The sequence below is a fragment of the Oncorhynchus keta genome, chromosome 24 (assembly GCF_023373465.1).
Source record: "Oncorhynchus keta strain PuntledgeMale-10-30-2019 chromosome 24, Oket_V2, whole genome shotgun sequence".
NCBI lineage: Eukaryota > Metazoa > Chordata > Actinopteri > Salmoniformes > Salmonidae > Oncorhynchus > Oncorhynchus keta.
This window is the reverse complement of record NC_068444.1, coordinates 15,733,871-15,758,153: the sequence shown is the minus strand read 5'-3', so window position 1 is coordinate 15,758,153 and position 24,283 is coordinate 15,733,871. Positions and strand designations below refer to the sequence as shown.

The 24,283-nt window shown below is 41.3% G+C and overlaps 1 protein-coding gene across 1 annotated transcript in view; it reads left to right on the top strand.

Annotated features, from left to right (window-relative positions):
* The window catches only part of LOC118402753 (CUB and sushi domain-containing protein 1-like), a 439,121-nt gene that overhangs the window by 265,889 nt on the left and 148,949 nt on the right, over window positions 1–24,283 (top strand). The window contains exons 6-7 of the mRNA XM_035800963.1: window positions 15,903–16,015; window positions 17,277–17,354. Of these exons, the coding sequence (XP_035656856.1) occupies window positions 15,903–16,015; window positions 17,277–17,354 (191 nt within the window). The remainder of the gene's footprint in view (window positions 1–15,902; window positions 16,016–17,276; window positions 17,355–24,283) is intronic.

Sequence of the window (24,283 nt, the reverse complement as noted above, 5' to 3'; positions counted from 1 at the left end):
ACCTGTTTAAATGTCAGTAAAAATGTTCAGTACAATATCGATATCATATTAGTTTCATGATATAATGGCCTATAATGGCCTATCAGTTAGAGTGTTGGGCCAGTAACCGAAATGTGGCGAGTTCAAATACCTGAGCTGACAAAGTGAAAAATCTGCCAATGTGCCCTTGAGCAAGGCACTAACCCCTAATTTGTTCCAAGTGTGCCGTACTACTATGACCCTGTACAACAACACATTTCACTGCACCTATCTGGTGTATGTCACAATAAAACATATTTTTGTATATATATTTTTATGAATATCTGCATTACTGCACCATCTCATGATACAATGGGGTCCATAACTATTGATGAAGATTAGCAAAAAAGACTGGATATAATAAATCATATTGTATACTCCAAAAAGTTGGGAAATTCAGAGAAATATTTTGTTAATGAGTAAAATAAAAATAAAAAATTGGTCAAAATGATTGGCACCCACGGTTTTCAGGTTAATGACACTGAATCCTTTTCTTAAAATGTTTCATGTGTTTGGAGGACACATTGGGGGGGATACATACAGAATATTTCCAGATAATGGATATCCATTCTCTGTGCTTATGGACTGCCATCATGGACTAACATCTTGAATTCAAACCACAGGTTTTCAATGGGTTTCAAGTCCAGTTGAAAGTCCCAAGTACATTTCTGCATATGCTTTGAATATTATTTGAAATGTTATTTGTTAAAAATATATATTTTAAAGGAATAGTTTTACCAGATTGAAACAAGAGTTTAGCTCACGGGTTGACTTTAAAGCTGGGGGACAAATGTAAATGTATCACTATTCACATTAAAAATCTTTAGATATGACTTTTCCAAAGCAACAAAATAGCTATAGGACTTTACAATGATGGTGAAAACGAGGGAAAATCTTGGGGTTAAATGGTTTAAAATTGTTTTAATGAAATCACACACTGCTATTGAAATGTTTAACATGGTTTAGATTAGTTACAGCATAGATGTATTTGAGCCAACTGTTAAATGTAGTGTTTTATCAAACATATGCATTAAATGCCTGAAGGGCATGAAAGGCACTCTATTCATGGAACAAATATATCTAATTAGCAACATGTAGTATTTGCTTTGACTCCCACGTAATAGTTATACTGAATAGTATAATTTTTCTGGACTTCAACAAACCACTAGACTTATTTTACCAAAGGTTTGAGGAACTTTTCTGAATATGCTTCTGCCAAACCCACCACTGATGTGGATGGCATTATAGCACTATTTTCATGTCATCTGACCATAGCACCGCCTGGAGTTTGTTAGATAAATGGCACTTGGATTGGAACTGGTGCTATGGTCAGATGACATGAAAATAGAGCTCTTTGGCCATGCACACCAGTGGTGGGTTGGTGTCGAAAAACAGCAGCATGTTTGCTTTCAGTATGTGTTTTGTTTGCACACAGCTGGGTGATCAATTACATCCGATGCAGTAAACAGCATAATATAATTATGGCAAATTAATTGGTAGTTATGTCACATAATATCCCATTTACAATAAAGCAACCATCTCACAATCATTTCACATCTGTACATGTAGTTAGAATTCAATAAGAGGGGTTTCTCTCTCATGTAAAGTGGGGCAAAAAAAGTATTTAGTCAGCCACCAATTGTGAAAGTTTTCCCACTTAAAAAGATGAGAGAGGCCTGTAATTTTCATCATAGGTACACTTCAACTATGACAGACAAAATGAGAAAAAAAATCCAGAAAATCACATTGTAGGATTTTTAATGAATTTATTTGCAAATTATGGTGGAAAATAAGTATTTGGTCAATAATAATAAGTGTATCTCAATACTTTTTTGCCCCACTGTACATGTAAGCTCAGCAAAAAAATAAACGTCTTCTCACTGTCAACTGCGTTCATTTTCAGCAAACTTAACATGTGTAAATATTCGTACATAACAAGATTCAACAACTGAGACATAAACTGAACAAGTTCCACAGACATGTGACTAACAGAAATGGAATGTGTCCCTGTACAAAGGGGGGGTCAAAATCAAAAGTAACAGTATCTGGTGTGGACACCAGCTGCATTAATTAGTGCAGTGCATCTCCCCCTCATGGACGGCACCAGATTTGCCAGTTCTTGCTGTGAGATGTTACCCCACTCTTCCACCAAGGCACCTGCAAGTGCCCGGAAATTTCTGGGGGGAATGGCCCTAGCCCTCACCCTCCGATCCAACAGGTCCCAGACGTGCTCAAAGGGACTGAGATCCGGGCTCTTCGCTGGCAGATGGCCATGGCAGAACACTGACATTCCTGTCTTGCAGGAAATCACGCACAGAACGAGCAGAATTGCTGGTGGCATTGTCATGCTGGAGGGTCATGTCAGGATCACCCTGCAGGAAGGGTACCACATGAGGGAGGAGGATGTCTTCCCTGTAACGCACAGCATTGAGATTGCCTGCATTGACAACAAGCACAGTCCGATGATGCTGTGACACACTGCCCCAGACCATGGCGGACCCTCCACCTCAAAATGGATCCCGCTCCAGAGCACAGACCTCGGTGTAACGCTCATTCTTTCGACAATAAACACGAATCTGACCTTCACCCCTGGTGAGACAAAACCGCGACTTGTCAGTGAAGATCACTTTTTGCCAGTCCTGTCTGGTCCAGCGATGGTGGGTTTGTACCCATGGGTGACGGTTGTTGCCGGTGATGTCTGGTGAGGACCTTCCTTACAAGCCTACAAACCCTCAGTCCAGCCTCTCTCAGTCTATTGCGGACAACATGAGCACTGATGGAGGGATTGTGCGTTCCTGGTGTAACTCAGGCAGTTGTTGTTGTACCTGTCCCACAGGTGTGATGTTCAGATGTACTGATCCTGTGCAGGTGTTGTTACATGTGGTCTGCCACTGTGAGGACGATCAGCTGTCCGTCCTGTCTCCCTGTAGCGCGCTGTCTTAGGCATCTCACATTACGGACATTGCAATTTATTGCCCTGGCCACATCTGCAGTCCTTATGCCTCCTTGCAGCATGCCTAAGGAACATTCTCACAGATGATCAGGGACCTTGGGCATCTTTCCTTTGGTGTTTTTCAGAGTTAGTAGAAAGGCCTCTTTAGTGTCCTAAGGTTTCATAACTCTGACCTTAATTGCATGTTCATTAATTGTTTATGGTTCATTGAACAAGCATGGGAAACAGTGTTTAAACCCTTTACAATGACGATCTGTGAAGTTATTTGGATTTTTATTGATGATCTTTGAAAGACAGGGTCCTGAAAAAGAGACTTTTCTGTTTTGCTGACTTTATATTGACACTTCACATGGAGTTGACAGTGTGACGTGGTGAGGTTGGACCCAGATGCAGAGAAGAGACCAGACAAGGAATCAGTGGTTAAATATAAACATAATACTTTACTGAGAAACAGTAGCCACAGGATCACAGTACACTTGGGGGGGAAAAACAGCAAACACTAAGTCCCAACCACTCAATCAGAACACAAAAGGAGGCACACAGTAAACAATTCAAGCTTCTGCAAAGGACCACATAAAACACACCTCTTTTAACAGGGACACAATCATGAAATAATAACACACACCCGAGTCCAATAAAAGTCTCTAGGGCGGTCTCTGCCGCCCTCTGGTGCCAGGAGGAACCATGTCAGACGGGCTGCTTCTGTCTGAATTAATTAAACTCAGAAAAATGAATACGATTATAAAATATTATATATTGGTCACTGATACATCGTTGACACAAGAGGTGAGGACTTGTGATTGATATACAAACAGACATGAAGGAATGAGACTTGGTGAACAAGATTGACAACTGACAGGTGGTCAAATTCCTGTATTGATGCCTGATACATATCATTCTCTTAGGGAGCTCCCTGAAAGGCTTTCCTGAAGCAATTTCCACCACATGATCCTGGCAGGCAGGTGCCTGACAAGCTGTCATGCCAGATTTTGTCACTCTTCATAGCACAATAAATATGTTAATTTCATTATTGAACTTTTTAGCCAATGTGAAGATCATTTATTTCATTCATAAATGTGATTCAAATTAAACCAATAATACTATAATTTGGTGGGTGCTTATATTTGTTCCTATATCACACATGTACAAGTGTGTATTAATACACGTGTGAATTGGAATTATATATTTTTTTACATCCCAACTCTCCCTGAGACACCGTCAGCACAAGGGATATTTTCGACTTGAGCTGTTAAAATCAATGTTGATGTCACCCAAATGGCATATTCGCTTCGAAAGGGTATTTTCAGAAGTTTCGAAAGCTTGCTTAAAGTGGAACTGACAGCATTTGATCAACATGGAATCTTATTCAAATCTGTTCAAATACATCCTCAGGAAGGATGACACCATTTTTTCTGTAAATCATGCAGCGCATTATGTCAAGTTTGCAGATTTTAGAGAAACAACAAATGTCGGTACATATAAGTGTCTTATATCGGCTGAAGGCTTAAATTTGTGTTAATATAACTGTACTGTCCAATTTTACTGCAAAAAATGCCATGCTATTGTTTGAGGAGAGCTCCTAACAAGAAAACACTTTTTTCACCGGGATAGGTTTGATAAATTCACCTCTGATGGTGAAATGTGTGTACTTACATTCTGAAATCCTGCTCTGATTTATCATCCAAAGCGTCCCAGAGATAACAGGAAGTGTCATTTTGTTAGATAAAATCCTTTTTCATATCGTAAAAAGGTCCAGATAGCATGCACGATTGATTTTGGATTTCAACTCGTTCAATTTGCAAAGAAAGGAATGTGTGAAAATCTCACCCTAAACGTTGTTTCAACGAGTCAAATCACATTCGTATGTATTCCTTGGAGAGCCTAGAAGGTAACAATACTTCACTATATCATTAGGGGTGTAGTATATCCTATAGGACACCATATTTGGTTAGAGAGCAACACCTTCATGGCACGCCGATGGCGCGGGCAGTCATCACTTGAACGACTGTATCGTTGTCAAATAAGCACCAATCGGAGTCAAACAAAGCTAGCTAGACAGCCAATGAGCTGGGCTTTACGGGAGTATGTCAAATGTAGCTACTAACCTTGTATGACAGCATACCTTCTAATTTTGGACTAAAATTATAAGGATATTCAGAGTTATGAGAACTGGTTGTTTTGCAAATGTTGAACTTATAATATGGCTACTAATACTTGGAAAGCTCAATCAAAGTCCAAGTATACAGATTTGATGAAAAAATAAAATAAATATGAATGTGAATGTCTCCTTCACGATCTGCCCAAATGTACCTGGGGACTTCACACTAAAAGTATTGTCGTTCACTCATACTTCAAGTTATCCATCTGAAACTTTGCACATACACTGCTGCCATCTTGTGTACACTATCATAATTACAACCAGATTAATGGCTAGAACTGTGAACTTTCTCTGCATTTCAAAGATTGTGGTAGAAAAAGACTGGTTGGTTTTTCTTTGTATTTTCTTCTACCAGATCTATTGTGTTATATTCTCCTACATTCAATTTACATTCCCACAAACCTCAAAGTGTTTCCTTTGAAATGGTACCAAGAATATGCATATCCTTGCTTCAGGGCCTGAGCTACATGCAGTTAGATTTGGATATGTCATTTCGGAGAAAATTGAAAAAAAAGGGGACTATCCCTAAGAAGCTTTAACTAAGGCATTTGAGAAAATTATCTAGAAATATAGTGTGGGAAAAAGGCTGTGCTTTTGGACAATTAATAGACACTGCAGTAAATACAACCTAATAAAAACATCTGTCTTATCCAGGACCCGGAGTGTCCGCAGACCGGTGCGCCATAGCCAATCAGAGCTACGGTAGGCCTTTATGCAAACAAGCCATTTGCCACACAGGCCTGCCATCATTCACTGAACTGGACTGTGTGTTTACAGGAAGTTGCAACAGCGAGACTTTAGATCATTAGAACGCATTTGGCAAAAGCCACAAAATACACCTGAATGAATTTCTGCAAATATGTTGCTAAGTCCTCTTACATTTTGGGAACTTTACAGTCCTATTGATCAAACAACCATAAAAGGTAGGCTATCTTTCCCTATATAAACATCAACAACATCATGGGTCCAGGGGGCGGCCCGTCAAGAAGTCCAGGATCCAGTTGCAAAGGGAGGTGTTAAGTCCCAGAGTCCTTAGCTTAGTGATGAGCTTCGTGGGCACTATGGTGTTGTAACGGCGTTCTTCGTTTGTAGAAAGAGAGTCGGACCGAAATGCAGCGTAGTGGTTACTCATGACTTTAATAGAAAAGTGACACATGAAATAACGATACAAAATACAAAACAACAAACGGAACGTGAAACCTATTACAGCCTATCTGGTGAAACTACACAGAGACAGGAACAATCACCCATGAAATACACAGCGAAACCCAGGCTACCTAAATACGGTTCCCAATCAGAGACAACGAGAATCACCTGACTCTGATTGAGAACCGCCTCAGGCAGCCAAGCCTATACAACACCCCTAATCAGCCGCAATCCCAAATACTACAAACCCCAATACGAACATACAATATAACATAAACCCATGTCACACCCTGGCCTGATCAAATATATAACGAAAATACAAAATACAATGACCAAGGCGTGACAGACCCCCCTAAGGTGCGGACTCCCGGACGCACCTCAAAACCATAGGGAGGGTCCGGGTGGGCGTCTGTCCATGATGGCGGTTCCGGCTCGGGACGTGGACCCCACTCCATTAAAGTCATAGTTCCTCCCCTTCGCGTCCTGGGATAATCCACCCTCGCCGCCGACCATGGCCTAATAGTCCTCACCCAGAACCCCACAGAACTGAGGAGCAGCTCGTGACTGATGGGCATCTCGGGACTGAGGGACAGCTCGGGACTGAGGGGCAGCTCAGGACTGAGGGGCAGCTCGGGACTGAGGCAGCTCGGGACTGAGGGGCAGCTCGGGGCTGAGGGGCAGCTCGGGGCTGAGGGGCAGCTCGGGACTGAGGGGCAGCTCGGGACTGAGGGGCAGCCCGGAACTGAGGGGCAGCCCGGAACTGAGGGGTAGCCCGGAACTGAGGGGACGCCCAGTACTGAGAGAAAGCCCAGTACTGAGAGAAAGCCCAGTACTGAGAGGAAGCCCAGTACTGAGAGGAAGCCCAGTACTGAGATGAAGCTCAGGCAGGTAGTAGGCTCCGGTAGATCCTGGCTGGCTGGCAGATCTGGAAGATTCTGGTTGACTAGCAGATCTGGAAGAGACTGGTTGACTGGCAGATCTGGAAGAGACTGGTTGACTGGCAGATCTGGAAGAGACTGGTTGACTGGCAGATCTAGAAGATCATGGCTGACTGGCAGATCTAGCTGCTCTATGCAGACTGACAGCTCTGGCTGCTTCTTACAGACTGACAGCTCTGGCTGCTTCATGCAGACTGACAGCTCTGGCTGCTTCATGCAGACTGACAGCTCTGACTGCTCCATGCAGGCTGGCAGCACCTTGCAGACTGACAGCTCCTTGCAGACTAGCAGCTCTTTGCAGACTGACAGCTCTGGCTGCTTCATGCAGACTGACAGCTCTGGCTGCTTCATACAGACTGACAGCTCTGACTGCTCCATGCAGGCTGACAGCTCTGACTGCTCCATGCAGGCTGGCAGCACCTTGCAGACTAGCAGCTCCTTGCAGACTGGCAGCTCTGGCTGCTTCATGCAGACTGACAGCTCAGGCTGCTCCGAACAGGCAGGAGGCTCCGGCAGCGCTGTAGAGGAGGAAGGCTCTGATAGCGCTGAACAGGCGGGAGACTCCGACAGCGCAGGAGGGAAGGAAGGCTCTGGCTGTGCTGAACAGGCGGGAGACTCCGACAGCGCAGGAGGGAAGGAAGGCTCTGGCTGTGCTGAACAGGCGGGAGACTCCGACAGCGCAGGAGGGAAGGAAGGCTCTGGCTGTGCTGAACAGGCGAGGCGCACAGAAGGCCTGGTGCGTGGTGCTGGAACTGGTGCTACAGGATTGAGGACACGCACAGGAAGCCTGGTGCGGGGAGCTGCTACCGGAGGACTGGTGTGTGGAGGTGGCTCTGGATAGACCGGACCGTGCAGGCGCACTGGAGCTCTTGAGCACCGAGCCTGCCCAAGCTTACCTGGCTCGATGCCCACTCTAGCCCGGCCAATACGAAGGGCTGGTATGAACCGCACCGGGCTATGCACCCGCACTGGAAACACCGTGCGCTCCATAGCATAACACGGTGTCTGCCCGGTCTCTCTAGCCCACCGGTAAGCACAGGGAGTTTGCGCAGGTCTCCTACCTGGCATAGCCATACTCCCATTAAGCCCACCCCCAATAATTTTTTTGGGCTGCTTTTCGGGCTTCCAACCGCTTCGCCGTGCTGCCTCCTCATACCAACGCCTCTCCGCTTTAGCCGCCTCTATTTCTTCCTTGGGACGGCGATATTCTCCAGGCTGAGCCCAGGGTCCTTTCCCGTCTAATTCCTCCTCCCATGTCCAATTCTCCAAGTGGTGCAGCCTCTCCCACTGCAACTGCTCTTCACGATTAACAGGGAGAGTTGGCTCAGGTCTGACTCCTGACTCAGCCACTCTCTCTCTGTGCCCTCCCCCAATAAATATATAGTTACTTTCGGTTTTCGCTCTGCGCCGACGTGTCTTTCTTTTTGACTCCATTCGCCTATAGCCCTCCTCGCATTGCTCCAGCGAATCCCAGGCGGGCACCTGCACTCTCTCTGGGTCGGCCGCCCACCTGTCGATTTCTTCCCACGTCGTATACTCCATGCCTCTGCTATCCATAACGTCCTCCTTTTTCTGCTCCAGCTGTCGCTGCCTGTTAACACGCTGCTCGGTCCGAGTGTGGTGGGTGATTCTGTAACGGCGTTCTTCGTTTGTAGAAAGAGAGTCGGACCGAAATGCAGCGTAGTGGTTACTCATGACTTTAATAGAAAAGTGACACATGAAATAACGATACAAAATACAAAACAACAAACGGAACGTGAAACCTATTACAGCCTATCTGGTGAAACTACACAGAGACAGGAACAATCACCCACGAAATACACAGCGAAACCCAGGCTACCTAAATACGGTTCCCAATCAGAGACAACGAGAATCACCTGACTCTGATTGAGAACCGCCTCAGGCAGCCAAGCCTATACAACACCTCTAATCAGCCGCAATCCCAAATACTACAAACCCCAATACGAACATACAATATAACATAAACCCATGTCTCACCCTGGCCTGATCAAATATATAACGAAAATACAAAATACAATGACCAAGGCGTGACAGGTGTTGAACACTGAGCTATAGTCAGTGAACAGCATTCTCACATAGGTGTTCCTTTTGTCCAGGTGAGAAAGGGCAGTGTGGAGTGTGATTGAGATGGCATCTTCTGTGGGTCTGTTGGGGTGGTGGGCGAATTGGAGTGGGTCTAGGGTGTCCGGGAGGATGCTGTTGATGTGAGCCATGACCAGCCTTTCAAAGCACTTCATGGCTACCGATTTGACTGCCACGGACGGTAATCATTTAGGCAGGTTACCTTCGCTTCCCTTGGGCACAGGGACTATGGTGGTCTGCTTAAAACATGTAGGTATTACAGACTCAGTCAGGGAGAGGTTGAAAATGTCAGTGAAGACATTTGACAGTTGGTATGCACATGCTTTGAGTACACATCCTGCTAATCAGTCTGGCCCAGCAGCTTTGTGAATGTTGGTCTGTTTAACTTATCTCGGGTAGGGGGCACTATTTTCACCTCTGGATGAAAATCTTGCCCAAAGTAAACTACCTGCCACTCAGGCCCAGAAGCTATGATATGCATATATTTGAATAGAAAATGCTCTAAAGTCTCCATAACTGTTCAAATATTGTCTGTGAGTATAACAGAACTGATTTGGCAAGAGAAAACCTGAAAAAAATCCATCCAGGACGTAGGATTGTTTTATTTTTGTAATTTTCTATTCAATGCCATTACAGTATCCATTGACTTAGGACTCAAATTGCACTTCCTATGCCTTCCACTAGATGTCAACAGTCTTTAGAAATTGTGTCAGGCTTGTATTCTGATAAATGATGGAGTAAGACCAGTCTGAATGAGTGGACCCTACAGTGTCACAGAGCTTTTTCATGCGCAATCCCGAGAGCGCACCTTTCTTGTTTACCTTTTATATTGACAACGTAATTGTCCGGTTGAAATATTATTGATTATTTACGCTAAAAACAACCTGAGGATTGAATATAAACATCATTTCACATGTTTCTATGAACTTTACGGATACAATTTGGAGTACTAGGGCTGGGTGCTAACATACAAACACAGAGCAAAGAACTGAGTAAAACAAAGGGTTTAAATACAATCAGGGGAAACGAGGCACAGGTGCAAATAATAATGGGGATCAAGGGAAAACAAAAGGTCAAAAGGCACAATGGGGGCATCTAGTGACCAAAAACCGGAACAACCCTGGCCAAATCCTGACAGTATGTTTTCTGAATTTTTACAATCAGTATTTCTGTTTTTGAATTTGGCACTCTGCAATTTCACTGGATTTTGGTCAGGTGGGACGCTACAGTCCCACGTACCCTAGTGAGGTTAAAGGTTTTGTTCACATCGGCTACCGAGAGCGTTATCACACAGTCATCCAGAACATGCTGGTGTTCTCGTGCATGCTTCAGTGTTGCTTGCCTCGAAAAGAGCATAAATTCCTAGCCTTAAATCCATCTGTTTTTGTCCAAAATATTGAGTCATTGAAAATTAAACAGTGCATCCCGAATGGAGGCAGCAAACAATGTTTTTTTAAATGTATTTTTAAAACCTCTTATGAAGTTGGTTTTGTAGCATAAACTGGTATTTTATATTTTTGACTGATATTATGACTTTCTGTTTGTTTCATATCTGCAAAGCAGTTAAAACACTCTCAGTTCCACTATAAATTACACAGCACACAATACAGTATGAGTATCAATTGTGTCCCTGAAGCATCATTAGTCACTTAGCAATGGATATGAAGGAGATGTGTCAAGTGCTTCCATGGCGACAAATTATGTCACGTGACACCTTTTAACCAATTAGGTTCAGACTACGATATGATCATCAGAAACATACTGTATTTGACAGAAGCCACAATGACCCAACTCCCTTTAGGTATGGCTCTATTTGTCAGCTGTCATGCCAATCATGTTATTGTGCAAAAAAGTTTTGAAGGTGATAGAGGTCTTATAAACTCTCAGGCAGAATAATGGATGTTGAATGCATTTGACACCTCATGTGTGACAACAGATATTTTTGATTAATGTGTATGGACAGCAAGTTTTGCACAACCATTGTAAGGTACACTCTTAAGAAAAAGAAGAACCTAAAAGGGTTCTTCTTCTGTCCCCATAGAAGAACCTTCTGAAGAACCCTATTTGGTTCCAGGAAGAACCCATTTAGGTTCCATGTATAACCTTTAAATAGGGTTCTACATGGAACCCAAAAGGTTTCTACCTGGAACCAAAAAGTATTATTCTATGGGGACAGCCGAAGAACCCTGTTGGAATCCTTTTTTCTAAGAGTACAGCAGCACATTTCCTTTTAATTCTTGCTCCTTTTCCTTGTGCCTTGTATTGGGAAGACATCTTGCCTTATTTCTGCTTTACTATGCTGCTGTACTCAGAGAAAAAGGGTTCCAAAAGGGTTCTTCGACTGTCTCCATAGAATATCACTTTTGGGTTCCATGTAGAACCTTTACAGAGGGTTCTACATGGAACCCAAAAAGGGTTCTACCTGGAACCAAAACATATTATTCTATGGGGACAGCCAAAGAACCCTTTTGGAACCCTTTTTTCTAAGAGTGTAGTGTCCAACTGTTGAGAAATTGTTGTGCCTTGAAGTGTAATCAAAACGTTATTATATTTAATCCATGGGATTTTGTCATATGACGATGTGTAGAATGTGCGTGGAAGGTTCTCCATTGTCATCAAATACTAGTAAAAGTCATCAGTGCAGATATGTTTGTCCTCATGACCTTTCATACATTGTGTTTCCAAAGCTGAATTAACAATATAATAACTGCTCCAGAAAATTAAAGCTGAATTAACAATATAATAACTACTGTATAAAATAAAAGCCCTCCTCTTCTTTAAAATGTTGCACCCACTTTTCAGAACATCATGATCTCATAACTACTACTACTCAATCAAATGATAAGGTTATAAAGCCATTATAAACTATTGCCCCCCTATAATGTAAAATAGATTGACAAACAAGGATTTTAATGATTGTAGAATAGATGGATCATACATTTCAATCTAACAAAACCTCCCAAAACATCCATTGTCTTGGATTGAAGGTCCAACCGAAGTTGGCACAGGACAGTGAGCGAATAGCAATTACTGCTGAGTGGTGTTTGGATTTCTTCTCAATTTCTTTTTTAACCGTGTTGTTCATTGGAGTGTGAAAACTAGGCTGAGAGGAAGAGGCAGTCTGAGCAGAAATAAGGCAAAGGTCTTCCCAATACAAGGCTCAAGGAAAAGGAGCAAGAATTAAAAGGAAATTGCTGCTGTACTTCAAATAACCACTGTGTTTTTAGTACTGTTTGTGAAGATTTAAGAGTTGGCTAATGAACAGGTATTGGTTTCAGTTGCTGGGAGGCTATTGGAATAAACAGAGATTGAACTGGATTTAAAATGCCTGAGGTGTTTGGTGGAACAATCATGTGTCCATGGTCTGAGATACTTTACCTAAATTGCTTCACCTGCAGCGACCCACTCCATCACCAAACCTGCTTCCCATAAAGACTTCATTATGATCGGGAAATACAGATAGCACAGCATGTCGGTAAAGATTGATTTGAAAGATAACTGTACTGTCACCTCCCAAATTATTGGCACCCTTGATGAAGATGAGCAAAAAAAGACTGTATCAAATAAATAATACAAATACCCAGCTATATTGCGTGCCCAACAAATGTGAAAATTACATTATTTTAGACTAATACAATTACTCAGAGAAAAAAATCCAAAGTAGACTCCAGATGAATAATGCATACTCAAGGGTTCTTCATCCTCCAGGGTTCTTCATCCTCCAAGGTTCTTCATCCTCCAAGGTTCTTCATCCAGGGTTCTTTATACTCCAGGGTTCTTCATCCCCCAGGGTTCTTCATCCAGGTGTAGTGTCTTTGGCTTCGCCGGATTAAGTGATATGACATGCTATTCTATAAAATCCTTTCTCTGTAATTAATATTACCTGATTGAGCTAATCATGTAAATGTAATTAACTAGAAAGTTGGGGCACCACGGAAGACTGTTTATACAGCTGTTATCTTCCGAATAAACTCTGAAAGACCTAGTAATATTTTACATTAATAGCAGTCAATATTAATCTTCACCTTATTTCAGTCTCATCTGAAAGTTGTACATTCTTGGTCTTCACGAACCCTGGCTAACAAGTTGAATCAGCAATACAAAATTGGGTTTAATGATTTATTTACTAAATACCTAACTAATCATACAGAATTACATACACACAGAATGCAAATTATGTCATACAGAAAACATCCCTAGTGGATGGAGCCAACATAATTTCTGGTTACACAAAGGAAATGGGGTTGGGTTTGAGTGAAAGAGGGGGAAGACTGAGGAACAAAGGGAGAAGCCATGCTATCGTAAATACAGTATCTTATGCATTCTAAATTATCGCTGCGCTTTGGTAGGTTGGTAGTAGATGCTGGCCGTGTTGGCCAACAGAGATCTTCCTGTCCTCGGAAGAATGTCTCTGGCGGTAAATTGGATACGTTGTAGTATCGTTGTTGTGTGTTAGACTGGATACGTCGTCCATCCTTTCCTAGCCCATGTTTACAACGGCCGCTGCTAACTCAACGGCTAGGTTGTCTCACTTCTTTAGTGAATAAGAGTTCAAAGTTCATACCATTCACATACCACTCACGCTGAGGTTGGCTTAGTTCTGTAGTTGACCAGTTAGTCCTTTTTGACGTATGGATCGTCGTCCTATCGTCCTCGGAACAGAAGGTTACATTTTCAGAAAGGGCTTATATAGTGGAGGGAGAGAAGGGTGTGTTTCATAGTTTATAACCCATGTCTCTTCACAGTGGCGGGCCACTGATTGAGCAGAGCTCTAACCTTATGAAAACCCAATTCTCTCATTTGGAAGCTAAAATGACATTTTATCTTTTCACAAATAGTTTCATATTCAAACATTTAAATTGCACACATTTAAATTGCACACAATTCCACGTGAGTCTACTAGAATGTGTAGACTTTCCCAGATACAGTTTATGTCGTCCTGTCATCAGTCATAATGTCTCAGATGACAACCGAACTGACATCATATTCATTAAGTATCAACGCATATTTTCGAATGGTTCTATTAACGTAATATGGTTCCTTTCCCCCCACCGTTTGATGTTCCCAGACTCTCTATGTTTAACAAAGGCTATTCAAGAGTCCTTCAGTAGAGTCAAGAGAGAGAGGGGAGAAAGGTATTTATGGGGGGTCATGTCACATTTGGGGTGGGCATTCTATGTTATCTGTTTCTTTGTTTTTGGCCGAGTGTGGTTGCCAATCAGAGGCAACTGTCCATTGTTGTCTCTGATTGGGAATCATACTTAGGCAGTCCTTTTTCCCTTTTTCATTTGTGGGATCTTATTTTTGCATTGGTTGTTATTTTGCCCTGCAGTACGTCACATTCGTATTTGTTTTGTTGTTGTCGGTGTTCATTAAATAAATAAATAGAATGAACACGTACCACGCTGCGCTTTGGTCCACTTCTTCCCATGACGATCGTGACAGGTCATAAACCTTACCCACAGGCCAACGTTATGACACAGGGTTCTTTATACTCCAGGGTTCTTTATACTCCAGGGTTCTTCGTCCCCCAGGGTTCTTCATCCAAGGTTTTTTATACTCCAGGGTTCTTCATCCTCCAATGTTATTCATCCAGGGTTCTTCATCACCCAGGGTTCTTCCTCCTCCTAGGTTCTTCATCCATGGTTATTCATCCAGGGTTCTTCAGTCTTCAGGGTTCTTCATCCTCCACGGTTCTTTATCCAGGGTTCTTCCTCCTCCAAAGTTCTTCATCCAGGGTTCTTCATCCAGGGTTTTTATACTCCCGGGTTCTTCCTCCTTCAAGGTTCTTCATCCAGGGTTCTTTATACTCCAGGGTTCTTTATACTCCAGGGTGCTTTATACTCCAGGGTTCTTTATACTCCAGGGTTTTTTTATACTCCAGGGTTCTTCCTCCTTCAAGATTCTTCATCCTCCAAGGTTCTTCATCCAGGGTTCTTTATACTCCAGTGTTCTTTATACTCCAGGGTTCTTCATCCCCCAGGGTTCTTCATCCTCCAGCATGCTTCATCCTCCAGCATTCTTCATTTTCCAGGGTTCTTCATCCTCCAGCGTTCTTCATCTTCCCGGGTTCTTCATCCTCCAGCGGTCTTCATCTTCCCGGGTTCTTCATCCTCCAGCGGTCTTCATCCTCCAGGGTTTTTCATCCTCCAAATTGAACATCCTTGCTTGCAAACACAAAGCAGACACAGAACGTTAATGCACATGTTTGCACGCTGTGGAATATGCACTTAGCTTGTTGTTAAACCATTTAAACCAGCAGAATGGAGCAATACAGGCATCTGTGAAGTAAATGGGCTAGAGTAGCTAAATGAACCCTGCAAAATATAAAACAAACTGCTTTCGAATTGAGTATGACATTGTATAACTCCAGCTAGAGTAAACCATGTGTGTGACTTTACAACACAAATATTAACCATTTGATCTGGTATGTACACTTAGCATTCCTACCGGTTAATTCACTCTGTAATGATTCCTGAAGTCATGCAGTGCATATGTTCCATTGTTACTAACAGCGGCCCATGTGTTTCATTTTGATGGAGGTGTTGGGTCACTTGGTTGAAATTAGAATCTTATTTTCTTCCAGGCTGACCGGTATGAATCTACCTTCCCCTGTCATCAGCAGCAAAAACTGGCTACGGCTACATTTCACATCTGACAGCAACCATCGACGGAAAGGATTTAGTGCCCAGTACCAAGGTAAGGGGTCAGTGTCGGAGGGCTAGGAGAGATCCCTTCCCATTGCAGGCAGTCATCAGTGCACATGGCAGTGAGTTCTTTGCCAGAGTTCAGCTAGACATGATGTCTTGGCCTGACCTGAATTCTGCCAGCACACGGTTCGCAGGTATTTTGTCTGGTTTCTTTTTACGAAGTTCAGAATGGCTTGAGGCCCTCCAGGCTTAGACACTAAGTGTAGTCTAAGATACTTCTGACTAAAAGAGAGTTGGGAAACTAAACCCAGTCTGCACATTATATTTCAATTATTTAGGATTTGTGTGTATTTTCCGGTAAAATTACAATACTCCTTTTATTAATACCTGGCAAGGGGATGAAGTCATACTGGAGAGAGGATAACTCACACTGAACCTATTTTAGCTTTCTCATGGTTTAATTAGCTTCCCTGCATGACATAATTACCAGATTAGATTCCGAGTTGTATCCAAATCCAAATTGGCTCCCGCTGACAAAAATGCAGGCTATGCATCAAGTGCACTGCCTACTGGGTACTGAGCCCAGTGGTGTTAGGTGACTGTGTGGCCACCACTATTCACAAGCTGGCCCTCCCTTGCCCTGCACAACAAATGACTCCTGTGCCTTGGATGTACTGATCCATAAAGACTAAATACCACATACCCAATAAGGCTGGTTGATGTTTATTGGGATGAATCTTGTCCTGGAGGCAGAGCTGAGCAATCTCCACTAGATGGGCCAGCTGCAAACTCAAAATTGGCTGTACATCGTAAAAAATCATAAAAACAAACATTTGCTTTTTGGTCTAAACTTAAGGTTAGGTTTGGGTATAAGGTTAGCGGTGTGGTTAAGGTTAGGGTTAGGTTTAAAATCAGATTTTATAACTTTGTGGCTGTGCCACCCTACAGAGCTGCCTACATTGCATGAGTCATCCCAATAAATTCCAACTTGCAAGTGCACGGAAGCCTGGGCACATTGGCACCCTCCTGGCCCTCTGCAATCACCTGGAGGACAGCTTGACATCTCTGCTTGTGAACTTCTACAGTAAACCTCATCTTCAAAGGATTTGGGGGAGGCAGGGAGGGACAGAGAGAGAGAGGGGGAAGCTGCTTGCATAGCAAGGAATCTCACAGAAGTGTTTCCACGTTGTGACAGATTTTCTTTCAGCCTTTGCTCTTAGGGTGTTTTGCTAATTAATATAATAATAATGTATCATATATGCTAATTACATGAATGGATTATAATGTGCACTATTTTCTCTCTTCAACAGTGAAAAAGGCCATTGAGCTGAAGTCAAGAGGGGTGAAAATGCTTCCAAGCAAAGACACAAACCACAAAAATGCTGTTTGTAAGTACTTTCTTATGCTCACGGAGGTTCCGTTTTTACCCACATTACATTTATAATCGCACTATCATAAAATCAAGCATATCTTAAATAGTGTTTTCTTTCCCCAGGCAGTCCAAACAGTCCAGAATTGTACACTTATGATAAGCATTTTAAATTACGATAAGAATTTAGGATGTGGTATTTAGTATTTTATTCACATCCCCATTAGCTGTTGCAGAAGCTACAGAGTCAAACGAAGTAGGTTTTCTTACAAAGTTAAGTCAAACTGAGTGATATTTCATCCTACGGATCTCCACATACATTGGACAAGCCCTCTTTGTGTAAAAATTCATACCATCTGTATCGGTCCATTGACAGTTATATGATCAATGTAAATATGTGCATAATTCTATTGCACAATTGCTATTCATTACCCAGGGGGTATACTAACAGATTTTATCTGTCAGATTTATTATATACTAAATCCACCCAGTCTGACGTATGCCTATGCATGGTGATCAGGTGGTTCCCAATGTGATGTGTGTATGGATACAGATGGAGGATCTTAATTTGAGACAGTTTGCTACAGCATGAAAATGAACCTGCAGCAACAGGAAATGTGAATTATCATATTATTATATTATTATATTATTAATTAATGGGCATTTTTGTCGTGGTTGCTACAGTTTCCTCAAGGGAAATCATGTCTGAAATGTCAAAGTGGGTGATCAAATTAAGATTTGTATGTATGTGCGCATAAAATCTCTTTGACATGACAAATATCCACCTTTGATCAAAACACTGTTACAAGAAATACATAGAACTTTTTTTATTCACACTGGCTAGTGGCCCAAAATGCATTTCAAACCCAGCTAGTACCTCTACTGAGTTTCCAGGGAAGAAATGTCTCCATACAATTAAGGTCATAGTATTTTTTTTACAGATATTTTTTAAAAGTGGTAGTATGTTTGATTATCAGTTAGACATGAGTAGCTATCACACATAATTATCACACACATCCATATGTACACACATACACATACCATAATCCAATTTAGAGTGTTTGCTTAGCATTTAATGTCTGCACAATTTCCATAATGTGTTTTCCAAAAGATGCCCTTGATGCTATCTATAATGGTATGGGGGAAACAACCCCCTCTTTAACACCACATTAAATTGTATTAATAATTTGTTCCACGCTATGCTTCATAAAGCCTGTTCTATTGCAATTAGTGTTACTAAATGGCTGACTTTGCAAAAGTGAGGCACCATTTCTAATCTAGAATTTACATTTCAGGTACAATATATGGTGATCCTGGATGGATAAACAAATAGCAATTATAAAAACACTATTTTGTGACGCTGGTGTAAGGCAACCTTGTCAACTCGGCAACATAATGCAGTGTATAAAACAAGTCCACTTTATATACTTGAATAGCATCAATAGGCTCAGGTATTTATTAACCAAGTTTGTAACTCTTAACTGCCATTAAAACATTCTAAATTCTGCAAAGGCAGAATTGATGTAGTCATTCATATATGAATATGTATATTATCACCATCACCAGACACTTTTAGATGAGGGATTAAGTTCAGGTCCTGACTCACTGTGGTTATTAAAGATCCCATGGTGCTCATTTAAAAAGCAGAGGTGTAAAATCATGCACTCTGGCCAAACCCTGGATGTATAGCCAGCCTTCTCCTCATATCCTCCAAGACATCTAATTACTACAGCTAAATTTCAGTTGGACAGAATTATTTTAATTTTCATTGTAAAGGCAGATTTTTTGTACATTTTGCTGATGGCTGGAAAGATGTCTGACATTGATCACCGAGATGGCTTCTCATTTTTCACGGGGTAAAAATTCCAACCACCTACACAGTGTGGAGCCTGTGTTTGCCATCAAAGGGGTATCCCCATTGGACCAAGAATGAATTGATACTGATCCAAACTGGCTGCCCACCTCTGTAAATAGTTTGCCAGCTTTTTAAAACTAGACTAGATCCAATGCTTAGGATAACAACATAATATAGAAGGGAAATACATGCTTCCACAGTTTATTGCAGAATTATCTGCGGGAGAATACAATAGTGTGTGGTTATTAATTACCCTTCCTTTTGATGGTCTCCAATTCCCGATCAAAAGAAGCACCTCTACCTGCACAAGTTTAGCAGATTGATTGCATGTGGGATGAAAGAGTTCTTTGTTCTATTGTGATTAACGTTGGGTACAGAAAAATGCAGGCCTAAAGGAAGAAGTTTATTATTCAAGCTACATTGGTCACTATCTAAAATTGTCTTAGCTTTACCTATAACATACCAGATACTGTACAGTAGTAGATACTGTAGAAGATAATGTAATAGGTACTGTATCTACAGTAGATACTATACTGTAGGTACTGTAGTAGATTCTGTAGACCATCGTGCATACAGTAGTAGATACAGTAGATCGTGTAGTAGATCATTTAGTAGATATTGTAGATACTCTAGTAGATATTGTAGTAGATACTGTAGATACCATTGTAGATACAGTAGTAGATACTGTAGTAGATATTGTAGTAGATACTGTATTAGATACTTTAGTACGTGAATCTTTCTGAGTGTTGTCTGTTGTATCATGATGACCTCACTGAATACCATCACAAGCATATTCAGTGTTACTTCAAATCCCAAACTAGGCAGCCATGGAAACAGTTCAAACAGATTAACAAATCTATAAAATATAGTCACTGTAGTTATATTTATAATGAAATCATTCTCAGAAAATACAAGGATTTTACAAATTGGTATCTGTGTGTGCAGCAAAGTTCAGTTTGTTATCGGTGACAGTACCCAAATATGTATCTTAACCAGAAGGGGACTAGGGTTCCAATTTTGGAACCCCCCCCCCACGTTCAGCTGGAAGGTGGCGCATGGAACGCAAAAATATTCCTAAAAATATTTAACCTCCACACATTAACAAGTCCAATGGCTCAAATGAAAGATAAACACCTTGTTTAAACACCTTGTCAGATTTCTAAAATGTTTTACGGCAAAGACATAGCACATATTTATGTCAAACCACCACCGAAGACACAGCTAATTTGCATAGCCAAGTTGAAAAAAATATGCAATCAACAAACGCAGGATTAAAAGAAAAATAATGCACTAACCTTTTGAAATGTTCATCAGATGACAGTAATATAACATGTTACACAGTACATTTATGTTTTTTTCAATAATATGCTATATATATCCATAAATCTCTGTTTACAATGATGCATCGTTCAAAAATGCTACTCAAATGTCCTGAGAAATGACGATAGCTCCGGCAGATAACGTCAGCTAACAAGGAATACACATCATAAACTTTGACTAAATATGCATGTTCTACATATATATAGTTAGATACACTTCTTCTGAATGCAATCGCTGTGTTACATTTATTTTTAACGTTACAGGTTTCGTTCACTAGGCTATACTATGAGTCGACGCTCAAAAAGTAGCATTATGGCTCCTCTATCTTGGAGTCCACACAAAGCCAAATTTACCACATAAATATTCTCTTACCTTTGCTGTTCTTCCATCAGAAGACCTGGAAGGAATTATACTTACCAAAAACAGCGTTTAGTTTTGCAGTCTGTGTCTTTAGGTTCTCAAACACGACACATTTCGGTTGAAATGTAGCCAAAAGTCAAGTGGATGCGCACCAAAACGTCAAACTTACATATTATATGTCGACTAAACTTATCAAACTAAGTTCATAATCAAGCTTTAACATGTTATAAAGGTGTACAGCAATAGTGAGGACGAACAGAAACACATGCATTGTATAATCGATCTTGGAAAAAAGACAGGACCGGAGCAGAGCGCGCATAAAAGTGACCTGTTTTTTCGCGTGCCCGAAAGGTTTCGGCCCGCCAAAACTCTTGTGAGCGCGCGATTCTCACAATGAGAAGCCCCATTGAAAGCTGAGATCGCGCTGAAGACAGAGAGACTGTTCCCAGACCTGTAAGTGCTTGGGAAGGGTGGGGGCAATGACGTCAAAGTTGGGCCAACTTTTCTGATGACAAGAGAGAGTTTGGGAGAATGACTGCCCTGAGAGTTCTGCTTTACATACAGACACCATTTAAACGGTTTTAGAAGCTTTAGAGTGTTTTCTATTCAATAATATTTTTTATTTGCATATATTAGCAACTTTTGACCAAAAAAAATTATGTTTACTATGGGCACGCAATTACTCCAGCGGGGGCAGTAGACAGCCCTATCCCCAACAGGTTTTAAAGAAGCCAATCCGGGGATCTTGAATGATAGTAGTCCAGCAGCCATTGGTGGAGTGGGAAGTTTACCTTTCGCAGCAGAAGTGAGCTATGTGGGCTTCATCATTGATTATAACTGTAGTCTAGAGAAGTGTCGAAGTGGGGAGGCTGTGAGAGGAATGGATGCTTTGTTGTAGTTCTCTCTGTTATAAATTCCCTGCTAAAGAAACACGCTGCCCGACAAAATAGCTTTATTAACATAAGAAATAAAACTAGTATGAAAGTAAAGTCATGATCCTTTTCATTTTCAAACCAAAGTCCTAACACAGAAAAGTAGAGTAAGATTATCACTGGGTAGAACAGGAAACAGAAATGGTGGTGCAAACAGACAAAAGCTTTGATTGGATGGTGGAACTTTTTAAAACTAACATCAGCATTCACAGGAGGTGACATTTGAAGACAACATCAAACAGAAATACATGACAGTTGATCAAAAGGGATAGCAATGGCTGTCCATGCCGCTCACTCCATCAACACATTCTCTGACCTTGACTTGAAATGAACATTTTAGCATTATTATTGCACCGGATTTCATGGGATAGGGTTAAAACATTCTCAAATGCACTTGTATGATCTTCATTTGATCACTCTTATAGTGTATTCAAGGTTTAAAAAGGCTTCTAAAGTTTGTAATTTCAGACTTTATTTGCCCTAAAAAAAAAATGTATCAACCCCTACAAAAAAAATGACCATTAATTATAATCCACATTTCCTGTTGCTGCAGGATTACTTTCCTGCTGTGGCATACTGGTTCAAATAAAAATCCTACATCTGTACGTATCCTCCAATATACGATTTCTCGCATGTAGCATGTTGATTTTTTTATAGAAAGTAATGGTCACTAAAACCAAGGCCACATGGTACATTGAGAGTTCACGCATAGAAATTGTTTACAGAATGAAAGGATTCTGTAGTCTGTGATTACTGTGCAGTGCATCAACAGGAATGGATGGAAAAAGGGCAACAATTTTTTTTTTTTTTTCCAATGCCTTTTGCACCAGCTTTTTGTGACCAGGTTAAAATGATGTGTAAGATGACCTAATGTGGTTCTGGGCCCGTAAACAAACTGAGGTTATGTGACAGAATGATGCAGAAATTAAGGTGAGAACACAAACACACACTGGCACAGGAATGGTGGAAGAGGATATGCTATGAAGCATGACCTTTTCACAGTTTGTTTTCGTTATATTGCCACGAGCAGTGAATCATTAAAGCTCCTGTCATCACAAGGTGGAAATACATATTTCATATCTGAATGCAACCCATACAAATGTTATGATGAAACATTTACTTGTAGAGGCTGTTTTATTTCTATAGCTGTTGACCCACCTGTTCATGTATTTCTCTTTAAGCAAAGCTTATTATCAAGTTCACTATAAAAATAGATTATTCTTTTGATAAATGCACCTATCCAACTCTTGGTAAGAAAATGGTCATACAATTTACTGAACTTCTTACGTAAATTTGCAATTGTGCATATGCTAACATACGAAACAGACCTTTCCTAATATTGAGTTTCACCCCCTTTTGCCTTCAGAAAAGCCTCAGTTCGTTGGGGCATGGACTCTACAAGGTGTCGACAGCGTTCCACAGGGATGATGGCCCATGTTGACTCCAATGCTTCCTACAGTTGTGTCAAGTTGGCTGGATGTCCTTTGTGTGGTGGAACATTCTTGATACACACGGGAAACTGTTGAGCGTGAAAAACCCAGCAGTGTTGTAGTTCTTGACAAACTGGTGTGCTTGGCGCCTAATACCATACCCCGTTCAAAGGCACTTACATCTTTGTCTTGCCCATTCACCCTATGAATGGCACACATACACAATCCATGTCTAAAATTTCTCAAGGCTTAAAAATCATGATTTAACTTCTCTGGGATATGTGGGATGGTAGCGTCCCACCTTGCCAACAGCCAGTGAAATTGCAGGGCACCAAATTCAAAACAACAGAAATACCATAATTAAAATTCCTCAAACATACAAGTATTATACACCATTTTAAAGATAAACTTATTGTAAATCCAGCCACAGTGTCCGAATTCAAATAGGCTTTACCGCGAAAGCACACCAAACGATTATGTTAGGTCAGCACCTAGTCACAGAAAACCATACAGCCATTTTCCAGCCATGGAGAGGGCTCACAAAAGTCAGAAATAGAGATAAAATGAATCACTAACCTTTGATGATCTTCATCAGGTGGCACTCACAGGACTTCACAGACATCATTCAAACAGTTTTTTAAAAATCGACTAATTATATGCATATTCTAGCTTTTGGGCCTGAGTAGCAGGCAGTTTACTCTGGGCACCTTATTATCCAAGCTACTCAATACTGCCCCCCAGTCCCAAAGAAGTTAACCTTTCTCCTCCCCTTCATCTACGCTGATTGCTGCTGCTACTCTCTGTTGTTATCTATGCATAGCCACTTTAATAACTCTACCTACATATACATAATTACCTCAATTACCTCGACACCGGTCCCCCTGCACATTGACATTGACTCTGTACTGGTACCCCCTGTATATAGCCCCACTATTGTTATTTACTGCTGCTCTTAATTATTTGTTATCATTATCGCTTACTTTTTTGTGATTTTCTTAAAACTGCATTGTTGGTTAAAGGCTTGTAAGTAAGCATTTCACGGTAAGGTCTA